Source organism: Tetrao urogallus (assembly GCF_951394365.1).
Source record: "Tetrao urogallus genome assembly, chromosome: 7".
Classification (NCBI taxonomy): domain Eukaryota; kingdom Metazoa; phylum Chordata; class Aves; order Galliformes; family Phasianidae; genus Tetrao; species Tetrao urogallus.
Genome location: NC_136820.1, coordinates 25,903,460 through 25,915,289, shown reverse-complemented (window position 1 = coordinate 25,915,289; position 11,830 = coordinate 25,903,460). Strand labels below are relative to the sequence as shown.

The 11,830-nt window shown below is 38.9% G+C and overlaps 1 protein-coding gene across 1 annotated transcript in view; it reads left to right on the top strand.

Moving 5' to 3' along the window:
• Nucleotides 1-10,306: 10,306 nt before the first annotated feature.
• Nucleotides 10,307-11,830, top strand: part of PHF14 (PHD finger protein 14) — a gene marked incomplete at both ends in the record, with an annotated part of 152,953 nt that continues 151,429 nt past the window's right edge. Inside the window, 3 exon segments of the mRNA XM_079538129.1 lie at nucleotides 10,307-10,594; nucleotides 10,597-10,726; nucleotides 11,111-11,221. Of these exon segments, the coding sequence (XP_079394255.1) occupies nucleotides 10,307-10,594; nucleotides 10,597-10,726; nucleotides 11,111-11,221 (529 nt within the window).

The following is an 11,830-nucleotide window of genomic DNA, read 5'->3' as shown; positions in this document are numbered from 1 at the left end:
GATTAAAGACAGCAAAGTGTTATATTTGTTTAATTGCTTAGTCTAAAAATGTTTACTTCTGTCTTTCACTAACTTACATGTGGATAAAATTAATATATTTTAAAATCACTATGCCCTGCAAGCATGCTTTTAAATGCTGAAGCTCTGAAAAGCAATGCCTTTGACAAAAATAAGTCTTATATGAGATACATTTTGCACAGCCCTCTCCACAGCAGAATCATAGCAAATAATAATAATAATAAAAGATCATATAAGGAAGCCAGTCTAGAGATTAACTATTTGCTGAAGTAAAGTAAATAAGTCCTTAAGAGAACTATCTGTCTTCTCAAACTCGGATTCATTATGTTTGTTAATAGGTTAAAATGAGCTTAAATTAAAACTTGGCCAAACTGAAATGATTCATATGATTTTAATTCAGAAAATTCCAGTTCAATGAATTTGAAAAGAAGTAACCTTTACCTATGTAGATCGCTCTGAAAGTAATGCCTCTGATTTATTTTTGTGAAAACTACAACATAATGCTATTTGATAGAGCAAATTCTCAGCCACTATTTTTTCAACGTAATCACAACCATTTTTGCCAGCAATGAAGAGCAGCCCTCGTAGCTGCATCTTCTAAAGAAACAAATCAGGACAGCAGGATTTTTTGCTCCCTGTCCCTCCTTCTCCTTTTGGATCAGAGGGAAAGAAGCATGACTTTGAAAGCGATAGGTCTTTTAAATCTACTTTCTGGTATACTGTTTCATGACTGGAATTTGGAAGAGAGATAAAGGTCATTTGAGGGACAACACAAAAGACTGTGTAATGTGGATTACAAGAATCTTTTTTTTTGCTTTAGAGTCAACTTAAGTCACAGAATACAAATAGTGAGAATTCAGACAGGTATGGTTTTATTACATGCAACAGCAAAGGACGTACTGAATCACTAAAGCCAAGGTTACACAGCCATTTTAATCCACAATAAGCTACTCAAAGAGACAGTTTCATCCATCCTTTGGATATGCATGTGCCAGCACAAGTTTACATTAGGCTGTATAATAGAGACTAAAAGGTTTCATCTGGATCAACTCCAGCTCATTGCTAATGCTGCTAGTACACAATGTACAACACTACTGGCGTAAAGGATGTGATTGTTAAAATAATCCAGGAGAAGGAAATGGGAGGGGGGCAGTGGGGCTCTGCCTTCTCACTGAAATTCAAGACTGAAATTCAGTGTATGTTCCACCTGCATATGTCCCACCAGATCTAACGTGAACTGCTACAGAGACGGGAATGTGCGTTGGATATACTGGTCTTGGACTCACAGAACGTCTTCATAGGGTAGCTTTCTGTCATGTAAAAATGTAATCTGACTCACTGTGTGCTTGGGTAATTATAAATTTGATACCGGTACTGAGATTAGAAGATGGCAGGTTTCATGTGAAACTGCACACTGCTATGAATGTGATTAGGGAGACATCATTATGGTTGGATATTGTGTAGTTCTGTAATTCTGACAGCGTGTACTTACTCTGTGTAAGCATAGAAATTAATGTTGCTATTGGATGATATTTAGCATACTTTTTTTTTTTTTTTTTCCATGGAAGATGGAGTAGAATCTTTTAACTAGAAGCCTTGCTCATGTTTGGAACTGGATAGTTGAAGTCTTGAGGATTTACTTAATATGCTCACCCCCAACTCAATACCACCAAAACCACCAAAGCTGTACATTTGCCTAATGCCAAGCTATGTTTTGAATAATGTACAATTAAAACAAACAAAAAAAACCCCAAAAGACAAACAAAAAAAAAACCTCTGTGTTTTGCAGATGGAACAGGTCAATACTAAATATCTGGCTCCACAATAAAGCAGTATAGAAGGAAATCTGCTTCTTCTGCAGAACTTCATCTGCAGGATTTCGTAGTCCTTGAAATGTACTTGAAATTGATCCATTAATATTAAATTAGCACCTATTATTTCTCAAGTGTTTTTCCATTGAAATATTCATTTCAGAGTAGTTTATAAAACAATTACACAGAGACTTCTGAAGACCCAGATGTAATGGGCTGTTCTTGGGGGCTCTGCCATCTAACAGGAAGGAAGAATCTCTTTCCAAAACATGCAAAATCAGTTCACCTTTCCACATCTGTTTCAAGGAAGTTGTGCTTCTTGCCACACAGCTGATGGTCACTGGCTGTATGACTGGCCTTCAGTGTGGCCTGTTTTCTCCCCAGCTACAGAACGAGATAAGATCTATCAGCTCTTGCTGCACTTCCCATGCAAGATGCCAGTATTTTTGCCATATGCTGACAGTACCTTAACAAAGAAATGTCTTAGAGACTTTTTCTTTTATAAAACACAAAGAAAACTTTACAAATGTCATGATGAAGTGATATTTTAGCATAACTGAATGGCTTTTCTTTTGTAATAAACTGGATCTTAAATCAGCTCAAATTCTCAAAAACATATTTTTCAAGAAAAACTTTCATAATTTGACAAAAATAGATTATTTCCTATAAATTCTGTGATGATAAAAGATGTTTTCTGTATTTTTGTCTCACATTCTGCTAATCAGTGAAATAATTAATATTAGAGAAAGAAGTAAATGGATTCCTAAATGTCACAATTACATTTAATAGAGGACATTAAAAGCAGTTATTTCCCTTCTTTATTGCATACTGGTTTTTATTATTTCATTATAATTTTTTATACAAATCCAAACCAGGCCAGCTCAGCTTCTTTTGTTTACAGATAATAACTAAATAGAATTAAAAAGGAAACTACAGAACCCCCTTCAGGAGAATTTATAGCAATTCATAAAGATTTTTGTCAGTGCAGCTGAAGCATCTTTTGTCCTCGGTGAGACTAAAACAGGATTGTATTGGAAAAGCTTTATGTGAGAAGGGTCATTGACACGTGCAATCAAAGCAATTATTCTTCAAAAATTAATTAACTTTTTTTCTAAATCCAAGCCCTTAGAATATTTCCCATTAGTAACAGCAGGTCTGTGCTTTTTATGTTTGTTATAGCAGATGTTCTTTACATCCCAGGTTTTTTCAGAACAACACCACAATGACATGGTGGATGAAAGACTGGGTCTGCAAAAAGTGTATCAGGCAGTGTCATTGAAAGTCTGAGCCAGAGCCCTCTGAAGGCACTGGGAATTGTGGCTTATGCTCATATTTTTCATAGCTTGTTAAGAGGGAGTGAATCTCCATTATTAAAAAAGAATAGAATGACATTCTTTATTTGTATTGCATGTAACTTTTTTCCCAACAAGAAAAAGATATTGGTGGAATAATCTATCATTGCACATACAGATGCCTGGGTCTGTGACCCCAAGAGGCTTGCAGGCTCTATAGTGACTACTAGGCAGCAAATCCATTTAGTAAATAGGCTTCTAAGGAGTGCTGGGAAAGTGTAACTGGCTGTGGTGCACCAGAATGATAAAGGAAAGAACATTTAGGCAAATGAGAAGGAAATTGAAGACTAAGGTTTGTGTGACAGTATTCTGTAAAGTGATTCCTTGCCCCTCATGGAACCATGGGAAGAGGCAGAAAGACGGACTTTCGTTATCTTGACTGGATGGTACAAGGAGGAAGAATACAGGTCCATTATGAATTGAGGATAATTTCAGTATGAAGTACTTTATCTGAAATTCAGCTGAATGAGATGTTAGGGAGCTGCAAAAGGGAGTTTGCTGTGTAAGGGAAGGTGAGCCAGGAGCTGATGGTGACAGCAAAGCAGGGATGACACAGTGCCAGCAGAAGAAAAGCACACGTGATGGTCAAAAGGGTCAGCCAGATGTCTGATGATTCCAGCTGAGTACATAGCAACAGGCAGAGAGTCAGTGGTATAAGACCAATGAAGAACAAGATCAGGCACAGTCAGGCAGTCATTGTTCAGACAAGATCCATGGCTAGGAGCTGAGCTTAATGCTGCTTCAGAGCCAAGGGCTCGCTTTCCAGCAAGGATTCTTCTGAGTGACTCTCACAGCTTTTCTCCGGAGTCTGATCCAAGGTGCAAGGCACCACATTGGTGCTGGGCTTGAGCACGGGTGGCTGAACTCCTCCAGGAAGAGCCTATATGTGCAGGCACTAACAAGGTGAATACTGTGTGATGTTTAGTTTGCCACTGTACATCTAGAAAGTAATAATTGAGCGTTTAAAACAGAAACAGTAAAAGAGACAAAAATGCACAAGAACATACTGTTATGCAACAACGCTGCTGCTGAAAATGAAGTCTTATAAGCTCTGTATTTTACTGTACCGGATGAGTGAAAGGATGTAATTATTATGTGTGTTACATAAATGACTTCCCGAAGTGGGAACAACAGACAGGCACATATGTAAGTGCCAGAATACTCAAAAATAAGATGGGGGAACAGGAATGTCCTCCCTTACACACACACACACACACACACACACACAAAAGGCATAACAGACTTTTGGGAAGAAAACAATCAGTGGAGCACTGTAATATTACTGACATAAAATATACATGCAATAAAATAAATTGTGCCTACTGCAAATTATCAGTGTATTTTCAAGAAATCAGAATAAAATGAAATGAACAAATTAACTACCTCTTACTATTTTAAATAATATGAGGAAGCTTATTAATGACACATCTGAGCGGGATAGTTTTAAGGAAAGAGTCATGTAAACTGCTGGAGAGTACTATACTGGAATCAGAGCATTACTGCTTAACACGTGGAAATGATAGTGAAAATGTAAAAGGAAGCTGAAATCACTCTAGCAAGGTAAAGAAGACTGTTATAAAGAGGAAGAAATCCTTCAAGTGACTGGAACTGTATTTAAAACAAGACGATGCAAAGTATGATAAGCTCTAGTAGAATAAATAAAAACATAATTTATTAGGTGGAATGGAAAAATGTTTCAGGATCCATTAGATGAGAGAACCCAAGTTGTTATTAACTCATATTTCAAAGGCAGCAAGGAACATGCCAGCATCCGTCGGGACAACTGATCGTTCTTGAAAGTGTGTACTTAGATAGGGAAATGAACTCTTCCCACCAGTGTTCTCCGTGAAAAAAAGATGCTCTTCTCTAGTGCAAGAAGGCTCAGCAGAAAATCTTATCTGAATTTGAAGCTACTGTGGAAGCAGCTACTAATAAAATATTAAGAGAAAAGATAAAATACTGATAAGATATTAAGAAACCACCACTACTGCAAAAATTCAAAAATAACTCATGCATGGAACAGTTGAAATACTCTTTTATAGGACTGGGCAGTAAATAAAATACCAGATGAAATTCAATCAAGATAAATGCAAAGGAAACGAAATGTGGGGTAGATAAATGTAAAGAAATTGATGATCCTGAGGAAAAGCAATCCTAACTTCACAAATGAAATGACAGACTCTGAGCCAACCAGTCTCATTTGAAGAACAGGATTTTAGAATTTTTTTCACAAAAGTGCTCGTTCAGTGCTGTGTAGCAGTCAGTGCCCACTCCATATCTCAAAGATAAAAAAAAAAAAAAATCGTAAAAATTACTAGGACAAGAATAGAGAACAAACCAGGAAATGTCAGACAACTGAATAAATGTACAATTTGTCTGCATTTCAGTGCTGTTCTTCCTTTACAGAAAGGATGTACAAGTGCTGATCTGAAAGTAATGCCTTCTATTTCACCACGTTGGCCCATGACATCAGATAATGATATTGGTGTTGCGGCAGTAGAGATTGAATCTTACTGCTGGTATTGCATTACATTTTATTCCTGTGTGATAGATGGTAGCAGAGGGGCAGTCTGACAAAATGGTGACTGACGTGGAAGTGTGTATGAAGCAAAGATGTGTCACTGAATTACTCGACGCAGAAAAAATTGCATCTACTGACATTCATCAACACTTCCTGAATGCTTATGGAGACCAAACGATGGATATGAACACAGTGAGGCAATGGCTAGTAAAACTGTGAAACAGTGGGTCATCTCCACTGGCACAGGAATTTTTTCTTGGCTGGCAAAAATAATTAGCTAAGCATGGTGCCTATGTTGAAACATAGTGTTTTGTAGCTGATAATTTGTTCTACTGGTGTTATTGTGCTCTTTGTATCTATTGTAGTTTCCACAGAAATAAATCACAGGCATTACTTCTGGAGTAACCTACATATTAAGTTTGAAAAAAACTCAAGGAAAACAAGAATTACCAAAGAAATGAAACAGCTTCCCTGTCAGCAGTGACTGAGGGGCTGGGATTCCTCAGCCTGGAAAAGGGAGGAGCTAACAGATGGAACAGAACAGCATAAAAGCCAGATTACAAACATGCAAAATGATACTGTTGCCATACACAGAATGGTAGGTTCATAGAAAATTTTATGGAATTCTGTGCCAAATTATGTCATAAAAAAAGATTCTTATGAGAAAGATTCTCAGAAGCAAGGTTCATTACAGGCCACTAAGTGGACAACGCACACCTGGATCAAGAAAGTCTCAAAACTGAAAATAATTGGAAGTTGGAAAATCAGTAGGAAGTATCATACATACTTATTCTGTACCTGCCATTCCCTGTCTTTCTCTGAATCTGAACCAATACAACACCTCTATGGTCTAATGCTTTAATATTTATGTATTATTATTAACTATTATTTTTTTATTATATGGCTAAATTATATACAATTAGCAGACAAAGAAAATATTGCTTATTTGATGAGCTTGCTGTCTGAATATCAAATAAAATTATATTAAAATGAAAATTTTAAATAAAAATTCTTACTATTCCTTTTAGCTTTTTTAATAGCTTTTGTCTACAGGCTTCAATCCTGACTCAAAGTTCTACTACATCACATAAATCATAGAGAGAAAAACAATGCAAAAATGGAAATACTGAGTAATAAATAAATAATAGTAAATAATACTATTCCAAACAGATTTTGGAATGTAAGTACAGGACAAAAAACAGAAAGGGATGGCGATGACAGAACAGTAAAAGTTAACTGTGAGACAATAGGAGAGACAGTATCCATTGAACCTTACAACATATTTGGGAAGTGTGGTAGTACAAGGGTGTTTTGAGAGGAAACACAAACTGAGTTTGCAGGTATTTACGTGGAACACATTCTGAGTACGAAGGATGCCTAGAAAAAAATGGTTGTCTTAAAATGTAACAGAGAACAGGAGGCAATACACTGTACAAAACAAATATGTATGTCAAATGTCATCTGCCGTAAATAAATGGCAGGCAAAAGAAAGAGTAGTCTGTGAAGTGTATTGAAATCAGACCCAAGTAATTTATGACAGATGCAGCAGACGAGGGGAAATCACTGGAGGGATAAAATGGAAAAGGAACATGGTAGAAACTGAGAAAAAAAATCATTACAATAGATACGGCAACATCAGAATTGCACTTTCAAAAATCAGACAAAGGAATATTGATGTAAATGAGAAGGGAGATGAGCCTAGACATGACTTTTTGCTAAATAAGGAGATAGGAAAGCTGCAGCTAGATGTGTTTTGCACTGAATCTTTAAGACGTGCCTTTAGTGGCAGGATCTGCAGTGAGGTCTGTGTTGAGAATAATGTCCTTTGCGTGCACATGAGTGGCAGGGGTGGTGTCACTGTGACTGCAAAAGGAGATAAGTGACCAGGGGAAAGGAGGAAGGTCTCTGCTTTAGGTTTGTCAAGATTGAGATGACAAAGATTTACAAAATGGCATTTTTATTAAGTTAAAATAAGAGTTGGTGAAGGAGCTGCAGGACTAGGACTCCACACAGAGGCTTGCTGAGGTCTGCATTTCAGCACTGGGAATAGAGAGTAGGAGTTGATTGCCTGTGAGCCTCCATTTGAGCATGGGCAACTTACACGACACCTGTCTGCAGCAGAAATAGACAAATCCATCTTTGCCAATCCATGGGTTTAACACCTGCATGCCATACCAGCAAGTAAAAGGGAAAGTGGGGCAAAGCTCCATCTAAAAATGAAAGAAGACACACATTGCTCTGTGTGACAGAGCTAAATGACAGCACTATTTCTAATATTTCTTAATGCTTGCAATCTTAAAGCTTCATTTATTTATTTATTTATTTATTTATATTTCAGAAAGTTTTCTATTGCAAATGTGTATGACCAACTTTTACTTTTCTCAGATCTTTTACAACATGAGAACCATATAATCAACAAAATCCATAATTAATCAAAAGAGGCTGAGACTGGCTTAAGGAGTGCATGAAATACTGGTGTACATGAAGGGAATATTGTCGGCAGTATTTTACTTTATTGTTTCAAACTCTTATTGTTCATAGACTACTGATGCTGGTTTTCCTCTATTTGTGATTTAAAATAGCAAATAAATCTGATTCAATCTTTTTCTCTTTATATTTTGCCATAAAATATGAGATAAAAGAGCAGAGATCACAGAGAGGTGCTTGCTGTAATGGTGCAGTTAAAGAGTGAAAGCTGGAACAATTCGCTTTGGGAAGGTACTTGAAAAGGTCAGTCTTCCTACTACAGATGGTGATGTTTTGATGGATAAAAAAAGAGTTTGCTGTTTGGATTTAGACAGGTAGGTCATGGCTTTAACTGTCTGCTCACTGACAGGAAAAAAAAATAGATACAGTTCCTCATAATATTGTTTCACCATTCACAGTTGATGGATGAGTTAAAAACATACCTTTTCTTCAGTTTATTCTCTAGGTGAGGAAATTTTGTATTATTGTATTTCTTTCTTTGAAAACATGACACTTTCATTAAACTAAAGATGATATTTTAAAGTCAATTTATGTGAATACAACCATATTCTCTCCTGATTTGGTATTGTATAAATCCCTCTAAAATTGTCTTTACAGAATCATGACAAAGATTCTTTTTTCTTAGGGCAAAAGTACAGTTAGAAGATATTATTTTCTCTCCTTCTGTAGCAGTTGAAGAGTTGCACTGAAATGGAGATTCAGACACCTGCTTTTGTAGTCGACTGTGCACTGAAGTACAGGCCTGGAGAGAACCATTAGAATGTGGAGATAATTGAAAGACCCGATGTATTTGACATGACCTGATATCCTAAAGAATTTCTAGAAATTTTTTAGATGTTGTGCTAGTGATGGAGTTGCCATGACATTTTCATAGTGGATGTGCTATTTCAGCTCCTTGTAACTTTGCTCTAAAAATTACCTTTTAAGATAATTTCTTGTGTGTTTACAAGAATAGTATTCAAAGGTGCTAAACCGACACCTAAACACCATCTATTTAATGTGGGCATTTACAGTGCCCAGCTCCCAGCAGTGTGCCATTAACACCTTATTTCTTAAATCAGGAAGGCAGCTGCACATTTTCATATACTTGGCTATCTGCTGAGATTGACAAAGGTCAGACATTTCCTCTGAAGGCTTCTTTCATTTGGAGCATGAACTCTCCTTTCTTTTCCCTTTACGTGAAACAATCCGAATCAACTAAAGGAGGTTAAAATGTCTGAAGGGGTACTTATCATTCAATAGCTGCTTTAATAGCCAGAAGCTTCCACAGAATAATATCACAGACTGTTTTTTTTTTTTTTTTTTTTTTAAGCTATTTTCTATGCTATACGTTTTATATACTTATAATTATTGAATTAGAAGGACTTGCTGCTAAGTCCTATCTTTGTAGTGCACAGAAGCTTGAGGAAACAGTGAATAAATATTAAGTACTTTACACTTGTATTTTTATTGATGTGCTGGTTCTTTTTTTTCTGTTGATGAATGAGAATGCGCAAGTAAGAATTGGAATAGTACTAGCATGACAAGCTAGTATTGAATCAAGCTGATTCAAAACCTGGAAGATCTATACTCTCTGATGTACATCTACTTCAATTTTCACATTAAGAGGAATTGAAAGATCTTCCACCACTCTTTCTCCACCTTTACCTGTAATCTTTCTGAGTTATCCTGCCAGTTGTGGCTACATTTCCAATATGAGCCCACAGATGAAGTCCCTCTACTTGTCATATTAGGGTTGAAATTATATGTGAAGTGGGACAGGGATACCAATTAACAGGAAATTATTATTATTATTATTATTATTATTATTATTATTATTATTATTATTATTATTATTACTACTACTACTACTACTAATAAAAACACCAGCCCAGGTGTGAAAAGCTAAGACATGCAACCTCTAAGGAAACAGGAAGGTGATCAGAGTTTTGAAGGGAACACCAGATTGCCTGGGTAGAGAGTGTATTTGGGTAGGCGTGATAGTACCAGAGTTAGGAATGGTGTATTCAAAGGAGGAAGATTAACCACGTAAACTTTCTGGGTACTTAGCACCGCTGTTTAATAAAACAATCTTCCACACGGGGGAACCGAGGGACACCCTAGTGATTTTTGTTGAGATGCTCTTCTGCATCAGGATTTCGAAAGTCACCGTAAACGCGCACAGGACTCTGCCGGTCCGGACGGACGGACGGACGGACGGACGGACCACTCGACTCGCACCCAGCCCCGCGGAGCCCCCGCCCCCCCGACGCGGAGCTGAAGCTCCTGGCTGCAACCGGGCGGACTACGGGCAGCACCCGCCTCCTCCTCGCCTTCACCTCGCTACGCGCAGGCGCAGCGCCTTCGCACATGCGCTGTTGGGTCGGCGACGGGCGGGCGAGGGTCTGCATCCGGGTCGCCGCCGTGCCGCCGCCGTGCCCATTGTCTGGGGAGGGGGTCTGAGGCTCAGCGGTCCGCGCCCGAGGGGCTGAGGCGGCGCCGCGCTGCCGCCGCCTGGACACGTTCCCAGTCGCCGCCGCTCACCTGCGTAGCCTTTAGTAAGTGCTTCTCAGCGGCTCCTACCGCCCCTTCCCCGGGGAGAGCGCGGAGGCGCTCGGCGGGACGGGGGCAGCCCAGCGTCTCTCCGGGATGTCGGGCGGGTCGGGTCCTCCTTCTGCCGTGCCGTATCTCCGGCGCCGGATGGCGGAACGCCTGGAGGTGCTGCAGGGAAGCGGCTCCCTTCTCTAGCCCGGGCCCGGGGTGGTGCCGGTGCCGGCTATACGCGGTGCCCGGGGTGTGAGTGGTTCCCCCGTCCCTGGCACGGTGAAGCCGGTGCCGGCAGCACTCGTGTGCGGGCTGCCCCGTCGGGTTAACGCCGCACGTCTAAGCACGCTGCGTGTTCATTGTGCTGTCTAATAGGAGTACTATGCTTCTTTCTGCAGTGGACCGCAGCTCGAAGAGGAGACAAGTGAAGCCTCTGGCGGCTTCCCTGCTGGAAGCTTTAGATTATGATAGCTCTGATGACAGTGATTTTAAAGTTGGAGATGCTTCAGGTAAATATATTTCCTCATCGCTTCTGTTGAGAATTACTTCATTTTTGTTTTAGGGTTGCTTGTTTAATGTCACGCAGGAGATAGAGTGGTATTAGTGAGCTGCTGGGATGTGGGGCTGGAAGGGCTTCAATTGCATAACTGGAGATTCCATGCTGCAGATAGGAAACAACTGATCAAGTAAAACATACAGTGCTGCCTTTGAACATAAATTTTTCACAGTGGAAAACTCTGTTATCAAATAAGTTTTGGCAGAAGCATTTCAGCAGTTTCTGTGCTGATTGTCATGGCTATTTCTGTTGCTTTTTATTTCCTCAGTCAAAAGACAGCTTTGGAAACTTTAGCTTCTTTTGGTATTGGAGTAACTGCTGTAAAGCCATTTTGTTTTGAATAAGTCTGGATAGTAATTTGTTGAGGACTGAGGAACCTGCCTGACTTCTCAAGGGTAATTCCACTCTGAGTGAACATCTTAAACAGAAAGATAATCTCTTCAAGTTTTTATTCTATATTATTATTGTTAATATTTTTTACAACAGACTTAGGATGTCTTCTGTGATAGTTGTGTAGAAAGATGTAAGCATTTCATACCAGAAGTCCTTGCTTTGGGATGTG